The sequence below is a fragment of the Xenopus laevis genome, chromosome 3L, assembly GCF_017654675.1.
Source record: "Xenopus laevis strain J_2021 chromosome 3L, Xenopus_laevis_v10.1, whole genome shotgun sequence".
Lineage (NCBI taxonomy): Eukaryota > Metazoa > Chordata > Amphibia > Anura > Pipidae > Xenopus > Xenopus laevis.
In genome coordinates this window covers 110,530,636-110,549,240 of record NC_054375.1, presented here as the reverse complement: position 1 = coordinate 110,549,240, position 18,605 = coordinate 110,530,636, and the positions used below count along the sequence as shown (strand labels likewise).

The 18,605-nt window shown below is 36.3% G+C and overlaps 1 protein-coding gene across 8 annotated transcripts in view; it reads left to right on the top strand.

Annotated features, from left to right (window-relative positions):
* Positions 1-18,605, top strand: part of usp8.L (ubiquitin specific peptidase 8 L homeolog) — a 34,679-nt gene that overhangs the window by 9,791 nt on the left and 6,283 nt on the right. For 6 of the 8 annotated variants that reach the window (XM_018250719.1, XM_018250717.1, XM_018250716.1 and 3 more), the window contains 12 exons: positions 859-1,012; positions 1,098-1,260; positions 1,652-1,796; positions 3,821-4,056; positions 5,948-6,397; positions 7,692-7,763; positions 8,889-8,963; positions 9,156-9,409; positions 10,464-10,679; positions 11,830-12,040; positions 12,790-12,792; positions 17,122-17,358. In XM_018250719.1, coding sequence (XP_018106208.1) covers positions 859-1,012; positions 1,098-1,260; positions 1,652-1,796; positions 3,821-4,056; positions 5,948-6,397; positions 7,692-7,763; positions 8,889-8,963; positions 9,156-9,409; positions 10,464-10,679; positions 11,830-12,040; positions 12,790-12,792; positions 17,122-17,358 — 2,216 coding nt within the window. 8 annotated transcript variants of the gene reach the window in all.

Here is an 18,605-nt window from a genome sequence, read left to right as displayed (position 1 = left end):
CTTCCTACATAGGCTCTCTACCTGTGCTTTATCTATTTATAATTTATTTATATTTAATTTATTTATTGTATTCAAAACAGGTAAATGTAAAATCAGGGAAATGAAATCCATATGTGTGGGACTACGAAAAAAAACTGTAAAATAAGAGAAAACTTAAATTAATGACATAGAAATGTAAAATTAAGATTTTACTGTGTGTGTATTTTAAATTATATTTCATATGTTGTACTTTATACTTCGTATAACTGAATTTTATTGATTGCTTTCTTTTGTCTGCGCTCCATGTTTAGCTTTACAGTCCGTAGTGCTATAGAAAAGTATGCGTGTTTAGCATGGGATAAATTTTTGTACAAATGAAAACAATATCTGAACCTGTGCATTATGTCTCACATATCAGTTAAGTACCCCCAAGTGTGGTGTGGAGAAATGATTAAAGTGTGTCATATCTTTTTAAAGAGACACCAGAAATGATACCTTTTTCTACATCTATAATAGCATTGTATTTGATTTATCATTTTTATAATTAGAAGTATTTGCTCAATGCTTTTACATTATCTGATCCCCTATATTTGTGCATCAGTAGTCCGTTAACATTAAAAGCTGACAGGTTGAGAAGGGACAGTCAGGTTGGCAAAACAGTCAGGTTAAGTAACTTCAAGTAACAATTACTTACAAAGGCATACCTCAGTGAAAAATGTTATCAACATGAACTATAGGTAACTTTTAAAGTACATTAATATTTGAAGAGTTTGTTTTGTGTCAGTATCACTCTAAGGAGAATAAAGGTTGAAAGAATTAAAATTTCATGTTTTGCTTGTAAACATTTCTATGTTTTTACCCTACCCCATGTGTTTACAGTGCCTCTTGGAGCTATTACAGCTGAAAAACTTTTTGAGATGACAAATGATTATAATATCAGTATAATTATAATGGATGTTCGGAATACAAAGGATTTTGAGGAGTCTCATATTCGGACTTCCATAAGTGTGCCACAGGAGGCCATAACCCCAGGGTATTATTTTAATAACATTGATAACTTTTTGGGGGGAGGTGGTTACCTTACCCATGCTCATTTTTTTTTTGTTTGTTTTGCTCAGATTCACCTCAAGCAAGATTGAACTGAATCTCCCTGATGAATCTATAGAAATGTGGAATAAAAGAGGTCACGTCGATTACATTATATTGCTTGATTGGTTCAGCTCTGTGAATGACTTAAAAATTGGCACAACGCTTCAGAGCTTAAAAGATGCTCTTTGTAAGGTGAGGAAAAATGTAGCAATTACCAGGCTGCAAGAAACTACTGAGTAGCATATCCCATTGCTAATTAAGTTCGGCTGAATCTTAAGTCGAATATTCGGTATTCAAGCAAATCAAAATATTATGGCTTTTGGTATCATTGATTTTTCTTAAGATGAGTATACATAAGCAGATATATCATAATATTCAAACTTTTAATTTTTATTAATCTGTTATTTCTATACAACACATTTCCACAAAGCGTTACATAGTCACACATTCTACAGAATATATGCATTACCTTAGCATTGTAGAATATTCTTAGAAAGCAGAAAATACATACAGATGCAACAAAATGTATTTACAAGTGGATTTTTTTGCCAGTTTCACATATGATCTTGCTCTGATTTGACAGTGGGAAACAAAAATAATCCTACGGAGTGAACCTTTGGTTTTGGACGGTGGTTATGAAAATTGGCTTCTTTGTTATCCCATGTTCACAACAAATGGGAAAGTGACTGTGCCTAGAAAAAGAAAACATGAGTCTGTATCTTTGTCATGTAAGTTGATCTGCCATTTACAAACAAGATGCATCAAAGTTGCCATATTATACTTTTTCCTATCTGCAAATTGGTATTATGTGTAGCTATGTACTTAATCCAATATTAAGTTCGGGATTCAGACAAATCCAAGTACTTTTCAGCAAGACTTGGATTCAGTTGAATCAACGTGCCTGGCTGAACCAAAGATTCAGTATTCGACAGGTGCATCTCTACTAATGAGCAAAATAATGTGATTATTAAAGGGGACCCGTCACCAAAAAAAATTATTCAAAATCCTATTTTATCAGATTAGTCAAGGAAAATGAACTTTAATTACACTATATAAATTATTTGAATCTTGTTTCCTTCAGTCTGAGATTTCAAAATTATAGCAAGCAGGCAGCAGCCATTTTGTGGACACTGTTATTAAGACAAGCCTTGCATCATCTCAGAATTTTTTTAGTGCACCAGAATGGGGGACCTGATGTCCATCCCCATGCCCTGGCTACACAATTATATGGTAAAGAGAAGTGGGGGAATGTGTGGGGAGCAGTGACATCTAAGAAGTGCTGAATTGAAAGTGAAAGTAATTGTCTGCCCCGCCTCTATGCCACGGGCATAGAGGAGGGGCAGACAATATTTGATTGACAGCTGAGATGTTTAAATGAGCTTACAACAGCTATGAATGCTTAAATAAAAAATAGAAATTGGATTTCATGTTTAATTTGAAAATAACTTTTATTATACAGATTTTTGTGTCTGGGTGACAGGTCCACTTTAAAGTAATGAAATATCATGTACTGTTGCCTTGCACTGATCTGTTTGCTTCAGAAACACTACTACAGTTCTTATAAACAAGATGCTTTGTAGCAATGGTGGAAATTGAAAAAAAAAAAGCTATATGGCACAGGTTAAATAGTGGATAACATATAACACTATTATGTTCTACAAAGCTTATCTGCTATCTGCTGTGTAACTTGAGCCTTTTCTCCTTTGAATGGCTGCCCACTTTGCTACACAGCAGCTTATTTATAGAAACAAAAGTAGTGTTTCTGAAGCAAACACAGTAGTTTTAGCAGTGCAGGGCAACACTGCATTATATTTATATTACTTTAAAACACTTTCATTTTTTGATGTTACTGTTCCTTTAAAGGAGGTCTCTCTGATCTGCCAAACGACACCATAGTCAACCCATAGTACTGGCCTATTTGCCATAATAAAATGCAGAGCAGTACAGCTGGGTTGGCAGGCACCATCTCTGACCACTTGAACTTTTCCAGGAAAAAGAAATTAGAGCAGGAACATGTGCAATTGAAATCTGAAGCAGATCGGGTTCAACTGCACATGTCCCAGGCTGCCAGATAGCTGGGAGAAAGATGGCAAGTGGCAAGAGATGGCTGCTTCAATACCACTGCGCTACTCTGCAGTATTGGGGTTACGAATGTAATACTGTAAGGTCTCTGAAATGGGGCCTCTTTATGTAACAAGGTTTCCTTTTCCTTTAAAGGGGATGTCCTAAGACTTTTTTGCTTAAAATTAACTATTTAATCTGTTGCATATGCGCACCTGATGCAAAGCACAAGAAGAAATTATAATGAGCCACAAGTTGAAAAGAAAAGTTTTCACTATCATTTGCTTTTTACATTAACCAAGTGTTCTCAAATAATGTAAAGTGTGAACCCCCCCCCTGTGATTATAATCACTAATACCTTGGGCCTGTGCTCCATTTTCAGGGAAGAACAGTAGGACATCTGGAATCTTATCGCTTTTGAAATAGATGCAAAACCGAGTTCCCCATGTTTTTGGGTTATGACAATTTTTAAATAATAGTTTGCATGATTCCAAAAATTCACTAGTCATGGGAAGCAATTTGAATTTTTTCTGTATTTTATCATGCTTTGGCATAAAGGGGTGCAATGTGGTGAATCTGATTACTTAAGTGCTAAAATATACTGCAGAAATGCATGTGGAATGGAATATTATTGTATGCTAATAAAATCCAGGAAACATGCACACAAACAAATTTTTTTCATCATCTTTAGTGGACTTCAATTATCCATCTCTAGAAGAACCAACAGCTCCACCATCTGTTGCCAAAGAAGAGCTACCCTCTGTACCCATCAAAGTAAGCAGCAATGAGGATGTTATAAATGCAGTTAAAACACAAAAAACAGAGGAACCTGTCCATGTAATACAAAAAGATGACCCTGTACCTGAAGTTCATACAGATTCTGTGAACGTCTGTCACCCACAGATTACTGCAAAAGTTATTCCACAAGTAGGTATTTTTCAGTGTAATGTACATTATTGTTGGTCTCAGCTTTCCATCTATGCATTTACATTAGTAGTATGCTATAACCAAACACATTGGGTCATTGCAAATCATCAACCAGAAAATGAGGTTCAAATGTCATAGAAGCTGATGCTACAGGACTGATTATTACATTTTGGTAAAAATTGTTGCCATGTTATGGGAATCTGAATGATTTACTAATCAGCCTTGTACCATGACTTCTGTATTCTATATAAAGAATAAGTAAACCTTAATGGAAATCATTTAAACTTACTCACTGTGCTTTTGTCAATACTTTTGTAATTTACATTAATTGTTTTAGTTTCAGAGCTATTTAAGTTTTTATTAACTGCCAAAATAATGAATTTTGTAATATCAGCACCACATGCTGGTCAGTTCATGTAACTGTATAGTCAAAAATACCTTTAGATGGAAAGCAGTTCTTGTGTTGCCTTGCTCAGGAAAGACGAAAGGGCATCTGAGGCATCTCCTTCCAGAGCAATATCAGAAAAGTTCTCTCTTTTCCTTCTGATCCTATATCTTTTCTTATCTTTTTTTCTTTTCTCTAAAGGTGGCCATACACGGAGAGATCCGCTCGTTTGGCGGTGTCACCAAACTAGCGGATCTTTCCCCGATATGCCCACCTTGAGGTGGGCAATATCCGGCTGATCCGATCGTGGGCCCTAGGGCCCAACGATCGGATCCTAACGAATAGATGCGGCCGCGATCCGACGGGATTTTTCGCCCCATCCGATCGAGATCTGGATCGGGGAAGCCCGTTGGGGGCCCCATACACAGGCCAATAAGCTGCCGACACGGTCTGTCGGCCCCGTTTATCGGCCCGTGTATGGCCACCTTAACTGTCCAGTTGCAGGAACTAATCAGCAGATGGCACTTTTGTTATAAGATTCAATTTATTGGCAATTAATACCTTATAACTCTGAAACTGAGAAAAAAATAATCTATAACTATGTTCCATGCTTAGAAAAGCACCCTGGGCAATTTTACATTAAAACATAATGTGCAACATTTCTAGCCTACTTTATTTATCTTTAATACTTGAACCTCTGTACACCAAGTGAGTTGTCATATTGTACAGATTAAAGGAGCCATCTTTGATTAGTGGAGGCTAGTCTCCTCATGCTTTCCAGAAGCACACCATGCCATTATTGTGCCCTTGTAAAGCAGAATCCAGATCATGAGGTATGCACAGTGGTGACTTTCAGCTGCAAGACGTTAAAGCTACTTGTGTCAGTGGTTGGGTGTAGGCCTAGCAGTGTTAGGATTTATTTCTAGCTCTCTTTCCTATAACCGTAACTAATTGTCACTGGGTTCCTCACTTGTAGTCAGCCAGAAGCTGGGCAAAAAAGCTTGGCAGTGTAGTAAAGGTGTGTGTATTTTTTTAGCGTAAGGAAGCATGAAAAATAAACAGAGGGAAGTGCAGGTATGCATTTAGGGGTAAATAAGCATGGAAGGGGGAACTGAGGCAAGATGGATGCTGATGGTTGTTAGTGTGTACTATTAAAGAAATGTGTGTTTTAATTTCAATGCGTTTGTTTGCTTAGTAAGGGGAGGGATTCACTACAGCCAAGATAGCATGTTCTTAGTAGTATGTTAGTTAACAAAGTTAGTTAAGTATTTATTAGATTTGGGTCACTGTATTAATGGTGTATTAAGATATTATGTTGATATACGCTCTTTCATAAAAGGCGGACATACATTGTAAATTTTACTTGTTGAGATATATTCCTGTTTTCATATGCTTTAAGGTGACAATTTTGTATTTTGCTTTTGGGTGAGCTATGCAGTCTCTCGAACAGATTTTTGCTGTAGCATCATTCATGAAATATTTGATCTATTTAAATATATCCATTAGATTGATCGGACAAAGAAACCCTCAGTAACAGTTACTGAAAGCACCACAAAATTTAAACCTGAAGCCAAAGAAAAACAGGCAATGCTAAATGGAAAGCCTATCCCAGACCGTTCCACGAAACCATCACTAGACTCCAAATCTGTTAAAGCTGAGATCCATGTTCAGTTTGATAAAAACATAAAGGAAAAGAGTGTGGAAAGCAAAGGGAAAGTAATAGTGAATGCAGAAGACAAGGCGGATAACACCTGTGCACATGAAGATAAAGAGAACACAAAGAGGAATGATGAGAAAGAATATGAAATGAGAGAATTACACAAAAAGGAGGAGATTGAAAAGAAACATCCATTTGCTGCTGGAAAAGAACCCTCTGAACCAAAAAGGCTGGATAGTGATAAACCATCCCCTGATGATAGAAAGAAAAATGTCAATTCTTCTGTTCCTCCTGAAGGGGTGAGTTTATACAGTAACATACTTGACCTATTTTATAGAAATGAGCACAGAAAACATTTGATCCCAAAGAAAACATTTACAAGAAGCTTGCTATTCTTTACAGAGAAATTTCTGCAACGTTCACAGACCTTTAGGTTTGTAAACTTAGGCATTATAGAGGACAGTATTAATTAGGGATGCACCGAATCCACTATTTTGGATTCGTCCGAACCCCCGAATCCTTCACAAAAGATTCGGCCGAATACCGAACCAAATCCGAACCCTAATTTGCATATGTAAATTAGGGGTGGGAAGGGGAAAACATTTTTTACTTCCTTGTTTTGTGACAAAACGTCACGCAATTTCCCGCCCCTAATTTGCATATGCAAATTAGGATTCGGTTCGGCCAGGCAGAAGGATTCGGCCGAATCCGAATCCTGCTGAAAAAGGCCGAATCCTGGATTCGGTGCATCCCTAGTATTAATTGGCATTGTTGTAATATAGGAGAAAGCATTTATTTGCTCCTTCTTGCGCTACATGCTGAATTGTAGTACTGCAAAGGCCAACTGTTTTTTTCCCAGGTTATCGCATACATTAAAATAATTCTCTGGGCGCTGATTATCATGACAAACCCTATAGAAATGTGGAGCAATGTGATTACTCTGCCGTAGCTTTCTATGCAAAGTATTCTAATGGCAGTAGGTGTACAAGTGGCTTTCCCTATCCTTATTTCCATCTATCCCATGCTTTTAAAACATTATTTACACAAAAAGGTGTGCTTTTTTTCTTCCCTCTACCTTTAAGACGTAGAACCAATACTATTAGAAGTAATAATATCCGGTGCCATGTAATAAAAGGCATTACGTATGCCCAGGAGCACTATCCAATAGCAACCCATCAGCAGGTAGCATGTACTGGTCACCTATTTAAAATAAAATATCTTGCTGGTTACTATGGGTAAATGCCCCTGGGCAAACCGAGTGCATTTTATTACATATGGAGGTATGTGTGTTTGAGGGTGCCTAACTGTGAAACAGCCTTCAGTAGCATCTACAAGTTCTCTGAATTAAGACTACCCCAGATTCACTAACCAGCATTAGTTTTTACTTAAAGGGTGAAGCTGGGTTACTTCGTGTTTGGTTTGTGATGTATATGTACATAATTGTTCTCAATAAATTTAGTAATACTTTTTATTATGAATACAATGGTAATCTAAACTGTTTCACTGAAACTTAGTGCTACTGTTGCTAGATGCTGAATTAAGGACATTAATGTTATAAAGCTCGCAATAATAACACATTACTTCACTTTACAGCCTCCGGCAAACAGAGAAGAAGATAAATCTGATGTGACTGTGAAAGACAGCTGTGAAGAAGACAGACCGAAAGTAAGAATTTTGCATATTGATTTCTGCAAATTATGTACGGTATATATATATATTAGAAACTGTAACTGTGTACATACAGTATCTGTAACACACTGGTCGGCAAACAAGTGGGTTCACAAACTAGATGTCATTTTTATAGGGATGCATCTATTATTTTTGGATTAATCCAACTGACAAATCTGCCACATAAGTTTTGGATGAATATGCAACTTAATTTGCATATTCAGATTTCAAAAAAATGCATCAATGATAAACAACAAATTGTGACACTTTGAATTCAAACCCTGCAAAATGTTCTAGAATCGTATTGATTCTTGCATTCATTAAAAAAAATTATATAAATGACTTTTAATTAGTTTTTTTAATGGAAAAACCACATGCTTCACAACTGTGACATGGAGTCCACAAGTTGTTATCCCAAAAATACATTACAAAACTACATTCAAACTTCAGCACTCCACTGTAACCTTTGTTATACTGTATGTTATTTTAACACCACTGTTTGTTATACATGAATGCAAAGTTCTGATGCTATATAAATGAGGATAATGATAACTTTTGTAATTTACTTTCACTTTCTTTTTTTGTTTTGATGTTTCTGATACATTTGCATTTTACACTGCTAATACCAAGATTTTTGCTGTTTCTGAAAATCAGTGCCAGTGACCCTAACTGACTGTGCACTACCTACATAGTCTGTTAACCACAGGCATTCTGACACTGAAAGAGATCTGTTGAACCAAAAGTCAGGTATTGGCAGTTTCAAATGCAAATATTTCAGAAACCTCTAATGAATGTAAATTGCAAAAGTGAGTATTGTGACATGCTATTTTGAGTTAGGCGTTTGATGGTGTGGATGTAACACAGGTAAATGTTTGTTAGAGTTAAGATTTAAATATATAAAAATTACTACAGACAAAAACTACTTTGAAATATAAATTCAATAGTTTTCCCTGACCATATGTAAGATAAAATGGTTTGTGAATGAGGAAAAAGGGATTTCACGTTTATTCAACTTTCTTAGTAAGATTTTAACTTGTGTCGCGACTTACTTGTACATATTTAATTGCTCATACGTGTTTTTCTTGTATTAATACCTACATTGAACTGTAATTAATTTTCTAGCGGGAGCCTTTAGTTCGAGCAAGAAGTGAGGAGATGGGTAGAAGTGTTCCAGGAATGCCAGAAGGTTGGGTGAAGGTAAAGCTGCATCATTTCATGCTATTATGTCATCATAATATATAAACAATTGTCATACTTTACCATTTTTATCTATTTTGGCAATTCTCTGAGCAATATAATATATACTGACCAGCTTATTGAGACAGCTATTTTGACATGCTGCAGCAAGCATCTAATTTGTTCCTAGCCAACATGTATTTTTCCCTTTAGTTCCTTGAACCCATAACTGGAACCTACCGATATTATCATTCACCAACACACACGGTTCATATGTATCCTCCTGAAATGGCTTCTTCCTCCACCCATTCAACCACTCCAGCTCAAAAAGCCAAGATACAGGCTCACACGGACACTGACAGGGAGCAGACCAAATTAAAACGATCTTACTCATCACCTGATTTAGCGCAAGCCATAAAGGACGAAGACAAGAAAAAACCAACGCCTCATATTAACCGAGAAAACAAGTAAGCCAGTCTTTCAGTCCTGATTTTTATTTTAAATTTTATATTTATGTAGTATTATGTTGTAACCAGCCCTTGTAAAGGGAGTATCAAAGTTTCATTTTTATACACAGTTTTTATACATTATATGTATAAAACCTCTCATCCCAAAGCCAAAAATGAGAACTACATAATTTTAATATATAATGTTGGCCTGCTTTTTGCTACTTAAACAGCCTTTGCTCTCTAATCTTCTCGGAAGACGTTCCACTAAACAGTGACACATTGTTGGTGGGATTTGCATCTATTCCTGCATGTTTGGGTACTGATGTTGGCCGATCGTCCTGGCTCCCATCTGGTTTATCCCACACATGTTAAGCTGGTTTGAAGTCAGTCAGGTCTCGGTGCAAGACAATCAGTTCTCACCAATTTCTGACTAATCAATTCTGTATGGATCATACTTTGTGGCATGAGTAGTTTTCTGTTTTAGCAGGATAATTACCCTGTGTACAAAGTAGGAAGCACAGATTTGTGAAAAATGCTATGCTGTGTGTATTAGAGGTGTTCATACACCTTCGGCTATATGGTATTTTTCTAAATAAACGATTAGCTTAAAAGTTTATGGGGCTTATTTATAAACACTGGGCAAAATTGGTCATGGGCAGTAACCCATAGCAACCAATCAGTGACTGTCTTTTTTTTCTGCCAGCTGCAGGTTGAACAATGAAAGCAAATATTTGATTAGTTGCCAGGTGCAAATTTGCCCAGTGTTTATAAATGAGCCCCAATGTTTGATAACAAATTCTGCAGAATGTGTCTGCCAAAAATGCCCCCCCCCTTAATTTATTCTGTTGAAAGAGCTCTGCAACATACTTTTAATTCTTAAGGTGATGGAACCTACTTTAAAAAAATTATAGAAGCCAAATCTAATTTAGTATGAGAAATTAGCACCTCGGCCTTGGGCACTTTGTTTAGTTATGCACCTTCACTAGCCAGTCCGTTTGAGTTTTATAGCCAGCTGCTCTTACAGTTTCCTTTTTGATTTACATAATATTTCAATTAAACCAATCTTTTACAGACCATCGATAGTCAATACCAAAGCTGAAATCACAAAGCTACCAGCATCTAAGATCCGAAGTCTTAATCCTGTGTTTGGTGGTGCTGGTCCAGCTCTAACTGGACTCAGGAACCTTGGAAATACTTGTTATATGAATTCTATCTTACAGTGTCTTTGCAACACTCCACATTTAGCAGAGTACTTCAACAAAAATTGTTACCAAGCAGACATCAACAGGTACGTTGCTGAGAACCTTAAACTACGAACCAATGCTCTTGTCCTGTCTTCCATTGAGGAGGGAAATTAATAATTAAGTGGAATGGGATCTTTTGGGTTCTGTAAGCCACTGTCTGTCTATGTTACATCCTTATTTTAACCATTTATCATGAGTAAAATAAGAAAAGAAAAATACATATGAGTGTGCTATTACAGAAGTATCACATTTTAAACGTTTATGCAAATTATTAATACGATTTGACAAGTAGAAATGTAATTAAAGGGATGGTTCACCTTTAAGTTAATGTTTAGTATGTTACAGAATGACCAATTCTAAGCAACGTTTCAATTGATCTTCATTTATTTTTTTTTTAACAATTCGTTTAATTGAATTTCAAATCTACACATTTGCATTGTATCATTGACACGTTTCATGTTACGCGTTGTACATGGAGTAAAATAATATGGGATATTATCAAATAAACATTAACTGAATAACAACTTTGCAGCGTCATCATTTCCATAATCTATATGCATTCATTATTTCTTTTTCATAGTTGTTTTTTAATTATTTGCCTTCTTCTGACTCTTTCCAGCTTTCAGATGAGGGTCACTGACCCCATCTAAAGAAAAAATGTTCTGTAAGGCTACAAATGTATTGTTATTGCTACTTTTTCTTAATCCTCTTTTATTCAGTCCCTGTCATGTTCCAGTCTCTTATTCATATCAGCGCATAGTTGCTAGAGTAGTTTGGACCCTAGCAACTAGATTGTTGACATTGTGTTTGCACTGCTAAATAAAGAAAGCACCTGCCTCTGAAGCTGTTTATTCCACTCATCTCTTACCCAGAGCTGCTGAAAAAGAAGCTAAGTAACTCAAAAACTACAAATAATAAAAATGAAAACTAATTGCAAATTTTCTCAGAATATCACTCTGTACATTATACTAAAAATTAACTTGAAGGTGAACAACCACTTTAAGAACACTATAGACTTTGTATAGGAAGGGCTTAACATATTTCTGATATAAAATTATTTTTATATATGGGTGTGGGTGCTGCTGACTATTTTGGATTGGCTGAGGTAATCTTCATAGTCTGCAATGTACTACCAGCCAAACCCATTACTTCTTTTTGTTTTAGATGTCTATACATGTATTTCTTTTTCTCCAGATCAAATCTGTTGGGGCATAAGGGTGAAGTGGCTGAGGAGTTTGGCTGCATTATGAAAGCTTTATGGACCGGTCAGTACAAATGTATCAGTCCAAAGGACTTTAAGATAACAATTGGAAAAATTAATGAGCAGTTTGCTGGATACAGCCATCAAGATTCCCAGGAATTGCTGCTGTTTTTAATGGATGGGTTGCATGAAGATCTCAATAAGGTATGTTTCTATTGGTTGTATCTGTGTAACCACTTTAATACAGAAATCAAATGTTTTATGCATTTAGTGAGGAAAAGTATCAAAAGGTTTGACAGTTGCTAGTGCTCTTATATCAACTACTCACGGCAAGAATTGTCATATTGGTTGGTATAGGTCTCTACACCCGGACAAATATAGTGTATTTTATCACATATGGGGGATAGTGATTTAAAGGGCAAAGTAGCTTACAGCAAGGGATGCACCGAATCCAGGATTCGGATTCGGCCGAATCCTTCTGCCCGGCCGAACCAAATCCGAATACTAATTTGGATATGCAAAAGGAGGGGTGTGGAGGGAAGTCACGTGACTTTTTGTCACAAAACAAAAGTAAAAAATTTTTCCCCTTCCCATCCTTAATTTGCATATACAAATTAGGATTCAGTTCGGCCAAATCTTACGTGAAGGATCCGGGGGTTCGGAACCAAAATAGTGGATTCGGTGCATCCCTACTTACAACAAAGATATGTTCTGTGCAGTCTAACACTGTCATAACTTGCAGGTACTTTACATCTATGATCTTCCGTTTTTTGTTTTTTTTTGACAGTCCTGGCTTTGTTAGTATGCACTGAGAGATGGCAACTTTATGACTTAGAATTTCTTTTCTAAAACCATTACTACCTAAGTGACATGTAATGTAGTAATTTTAATGTTTTTGTTAAACTTATTTTCTTTTTATTTCTTGTTTTATGTGACCTTTGATGACCTTGTAGAGAGTAAGTAAAGTGTTTGTCTTTCGTTGTGTGAAATAGTGTTTGTTTTTTTTTTTATTTCAAATAATAGTGCACCTGTCACCTTACACATTAGCAGCAAATCACTATTTGAAAACACATATCTACTTAACAGCACAGATTTTTGTTGTGCTTGAAAAATCATGATATTCATTTTCTTAGTGTTTCCATGAGCCTTAGCCTACAAATTTTACAAGTTTACTAAGCAATACGCTATCCTGTGATTAGCAGTAGCTGTAGTTGAATCCACATCACCATTCCGAAATGCAGCTGTATGGCCAAGTTTGGGTATTTCTGTACCAGCAAGGAATAAGCTTTATGTGCCATGAGCCTTACAAATCTATAATTCACATATCTGCCTGCTTATATCATAGTCTTGTATTTCTTTATTAACAGTTATAAACTGAATGGCCGGCTACTCTTACATAAATTGCCCCACGCTGTTACCTTTTATCTTGTTTTACACGTATACCCTCTCCCTTTCGAATGTAAGCCTTTGTGTGCAATTTTTGCATTACTTACTGTATCTTTACTGACTAACGTGAGTTGTCTTATGTTGGTTTTATATGTATACACTTATGTGCTTCAGAATATAATTGGGCTTTATAAATCAATGTAATAATTAAAATAGTTTGAAAAGGCTTATTTTTATTAATAGTGACATTATATTATATTATGTGATATTTCAAATGGTTCAGTAGTTAAAGGAACAGTAACACCAAATATTGAAAGTGTTTTAAAGTAATTAAAATTTCATGTACTGTTGCCCTGCACTGGTAAAGCTAGTCTGTTTGCTTTAGAAACACGACTATAGTTCATATAAACAAGCTGCTGTATAGCAATGGGGGTAGCCATTTAGGTTGAAAAAAGGAGACAATGAGCAGGTTAAATAGTAGAAAGTTATCAGTAGAGGCTGCCCAGATAAATTTGAGAAAGTCTGGGGTGTATGGGCTGATATGACTTGATGCAAACACACCCCAGGAATCTAGTTAGCAAAATGACCTACATATCTGGGAACAGTTGCTAATGCAAACTCACACGGCCTTAATCACCCCCCCCCCCACACACACGCACCCCTGTTTGAGTTATGAAAAATAAAAAAGAAGGATTTGCTCTTCATTTGTGGAAACTATTGATTCAAAGATGGCTCTCCTGTTGGTGAAGGGTCGTGCAATCCATGTGAACAATTAATGTACACTCTGAATATTATTGTAAAACTATCCTTTATTTCTGTATGTTGAAGATGCAACCAATAAATAAAAAAACTTGAAAAAAAAAAAAATTGTAGAAAGTTCCCATTGTATTCTACAGAGCTTAACTTAACTGTTATGTAAACCTGGGCCTTACTCCTTTGAATGGCTGCCCCCTATCTCAACTCATTTATATAAACTATAGTAGTCTTTATGAAACCAAGCGCAACAGTACATTAGAAATTAATTACTTTAAAAAACTTTCATTGTTTTTAACAGAAGTGACTCAGGGAGAATATGTTTTAAAGAGATGGTACTCCTAGCTGGGGAAGAGCATATACTCTTCTTGACAGGGTAAATGGCATTGTACAAAGAGCTGACAGTCTATTTTACAGATGGAAGGTGTCAATGGAAGAGAGGGCACTCATTTTAAGGGTAATGTGATAGAGGGAGGAATTTTATGGCTCTGGCCTTTGGACATGTTAAATTGTGCCTGCATTCAGGTGCGTTGCAACCACATATGGCAATTCTGCACGTTCACATATTCTGGTATCTGAGGGCCTAAAGAAAGAGAGTAAACTTTGGACAAACACTGTCCCTTAGTCTGCAGCATTGAGGAGTGTCAAGATTAGTGCATCAGATGCAGATATGCTTATATAATGTATCTACAACCAGGCTAAAGTCCCTGGCTGTCCTGGAATTCATGCCTGCATTAACCACTCATGAAGATGTGCTATAGTTATGGTACATTCTGCAGGGCACACTTGAGATTGGAATTCATTTAAAGAGCCAATTTCCCATAAAAAATACTTTTAGTATGATGTAGACAGCAGTGTTCTAAAACTTTTTTTTTGTGCCTGTTTTATTTGGTGTGCCTCTTCCTAGCATGAAAATGTGGAATGTTTGTTTTACTAGATCAATACTAATAAATATTGTTTTTTTTATTGTCAATAATAGTTGTTATGACTTCTCTTTCTATTCACGCTTCTTCTACTTATCTTTTACTCTGCTTGGTTTCCTAGTTAAGTCTACTGTAATCACTAGTCTTCTTTAGTCCTGTGTTCTGGATTTGTAATATGTAATACCAGCCCATGCAGAGATTGGGAGGCATATTAGCTTCACATCTTTGTTTTTCATGTCAAACATTTGTAAATATGTTTATGTAATGCACAGAATATGCTCTTGTTTCTGCCCAAAACCTCAACTACCTGCTGTTATGGGGGATGTACTTTGTTCTTCTTGAGTTTCTCGTTTTCTGTTCCTTCGTTTACTTCTCTATATTGAACTATTCATTAAACATACATTTAATATGGACTTGTACAGATGTGCCTTATAGATCATGTTCTTGTGATTATACATTCCTGACCTAGTGTGTCATCTAGTAGTGATCTGTCCCACATGTACAAATGAATTCTATATAAAGGTCACTGGATTGCTCAGTCCTGTATGGTTTGATATATTTTATTTGTTTGCACTCCTGGAGAATTGTGGTTCCAAGGACACCCACATCATTTACCAACCAAGAGACAAACACCACACCTCAATCATGGATCCAGATTCTAACGTCCTTACCCTTGATTGTGTGTAATATAAATAGAAAAGGCATAAACTACAGTATCCCAGCACTGGAGCGTTTTTAATCGAGCATTAATGTACCTTAATAATACATAACAAAAGAATGTTAAGGTTAAAATACATATGTAACTCTCAGACTTGTCATCCCAGGCTGTAGTCATTGCTCTCTGCTTTGTGATATATGGAATTGTAAGGCTGTTGGCTACGCAAGTACTGGTATGAGACCTGTTATCCAGAATGCTTGGGACCTGGAGATTTCTGGATAAAGGATCGTTCTGTAATTTAGATCTTCATACCTTTAGTCTACAAGAAAATCATTAAATAAACCCAATAGGCGGATTTTGCCTCCAATAAGGATTAATCATATCTTAGTTTGGCTCAAGTACAAGGTCATTTTTATAATTACAGAGAAAAAGGAAAATATTTTTAAAAATGTGGATTATTTGATTATAGTGGAGTCTATGGGAAACGGCTTTCTGTAATTCAGAGCTTTTTGGATAATGTTTTTTTTTGTCAGATCCTATAGTCTGGTTAGAAATCATTTCCCAGTATAGCTGGTTTGCAAAAGCTGTATATATCATCATCCTGACATAGCTCTTAAAAGACCCACAGAGCTGATGCTGAGCGTTTAGTTAGAATCCCTGCCATAAAACAGGTGTTTTATTGGCAAAAATATAGTATAGTACAGTACAGGAAATGCCCATCATTTTTTTCTTAGATTGCTATACAGGTATGGGATTCGTTATCCAGAAAGCTCCGATTTACACAAAGGCCATCCATAGACTCCATTATAATCAAATAATCCAAGATTTTTAAAATGATTTCATTTTCTCTGTAATAATAAAACAGTACCTTGTACTTGATCCAAACTAAGATATAATTAATCCTTATTGGAAGCAAAACAAGCCTGTTGGGCTTATTTAATGTTTAGTAGACTTAAGACATGAAGATCCAAATTACGGAAAGACCCCTTATGCGGAAACCCCCAGATCCCGAGCATTCTCGATAACAGATCCCACACCTGTACAGTACTTAATAACCCTTAAAACTGTCATTCATTCTTGCCCTATAGCATTCTCCTATACATCGTTCATTTCATTGTTATTTTTGGGGTTGTTTGTTTCAGTCACATTTGCTCAATTTGCCTACTTTTTTCAATTTAAGGCAGTTCAAGACACATTGGACAGAGAAAAGATTAGTCCACTGACTTCAACTCTCTCTTATGTATTCACCGATAGGAACAGCATCAGCCTATCAGCATTCACAGGACAGATTTTGGTGCACAGATACAGAAGTATACATTTTGTATGCAGGTGCAGAAACCAGCTAGTATGCCTCTAGCCTTAGCTTCAAAAAAGTATTCTTCTGCACTATGAAAGCATTTCAGCTTCCCGCAACACTTAATGTCATTTGAAAGCAACCCATATTGACAAGTATTTGTTTGGGTTAACTGCAGAACTTATCTGAAATACTTCCTATAAAGATAAAACGTAGAAGGATTTTTTCCATTTGAATCCATGAATAATCCAATTTGTCTCTTTATTTCAAGGCGGACAATCGGAAAAGGCAAAAAGAAGAGAACAATGACCATTTAAGTGACTCCCAAGCTGCAGATTCTGCATGGTACAAACACAAGCAACTCAATGAATCAATCATTGTTTCACTTTTCCAAGGCCAGTTTAAATCAACTGTGCAGTGTCTAACATGCCAGAAAAAATCCAGAACATTTGAGGCATTCATGTATTTATCTCTACCACTTCCATCAACAAGCAAATGTTCTCTTAAGGTAACTGATCTGGTTTTTATATGTAACTGATTTAAAAGAGAGCGTACCCTATCCAAGTGATAAAGAGCAACAGTTGTGCATGCTACACAGTGCACCGTCCCAACACCTTTATTCACCACTATATGCAGAACAATCTAGACTGTAACTGTACATTTAATGATATTGAAACAAGGTGTCTAAAGGTTCGCTAAAAAAAATTGGTATAGCGAAATAAACATTCTTTTACCTGTTGTACCTTGGGGATTCAGGGATCACTAACTAGAGTTAAATGTGGCCAACTCCAGCCCTTTCTGATGTAGTTTAAAACATCTCCTAAACTAGACTCCACTATCTCTTGTGAGGCAGAAACCGTCCCTGTAAGACCCATCATAAAGGGTTCTAGGTAAGGTCCATCCAAAATCTGGCCTTGTCTCTTGTGTTGCTTGTTGGAAATGCTACGTCATCATTTTTTCCTTTTGTGGAGTAAAATTTCCCTGGAGTTCGATGCTCTAATTCATTTCGTTATGGTAATACAGGTTATTAATTAACCTTATACTTTTCATTTCTTCGACCTTCTGGGGTGCAGGTAAGAATGACTTAAATTCTGACAGCGATAAGCCTCAAAGGCGATTTTTTTTTTTTTTGGAAGACTTCTTCAAACTCATAAGGAAGGGACCGCAAACTGTGCTCCATCGATGCATTGACTTTTCTCAAATATTTTTCCTTTTTCAAAAAAAAAAAAAAAGCCAAGGTCCTTCACAAGACATAGAACTTTGTTTCTAATGGAGAAATTTGTCTAGCACAAAGGACTTTGGAGAGGGGGGTCAAGAGGGTCCAGACTGGCCTCTGTGTGTAACTTTGGTCGCCTGTTATGCATTTGGCATTCTGCAGAAAGTTTGTTTCCACTTCACAAGAAAATAATTTGGAGCATATTTGTGCCATAATGTTGTATGCTGAACAGTTAATTTGCCAACTGCCTCAGTCCTCCCAGGACCTGCCAGATTGCAGCTCATTCTGCTTAGGATGAAGAAGCCTCTTGGTTAGGCCAAGGAGGAGCTTTGGTGAGCCTTTTGTGCAGGGCCACACAACATCGTAGATATTGAGGTGCTAACGTCAGCTAATGTTGAAGTGTTTTCTAATGGTTAATTTGCATTACACATGCACTTTTTCGTCCCCTTTCCTCTGACAGAGAAATGGGGGTTTGTATTTAGCATAAAATGCAGGTTCCCTAATTTTTCCCTAGTATTTTAATTAATGCATCTGTTGTG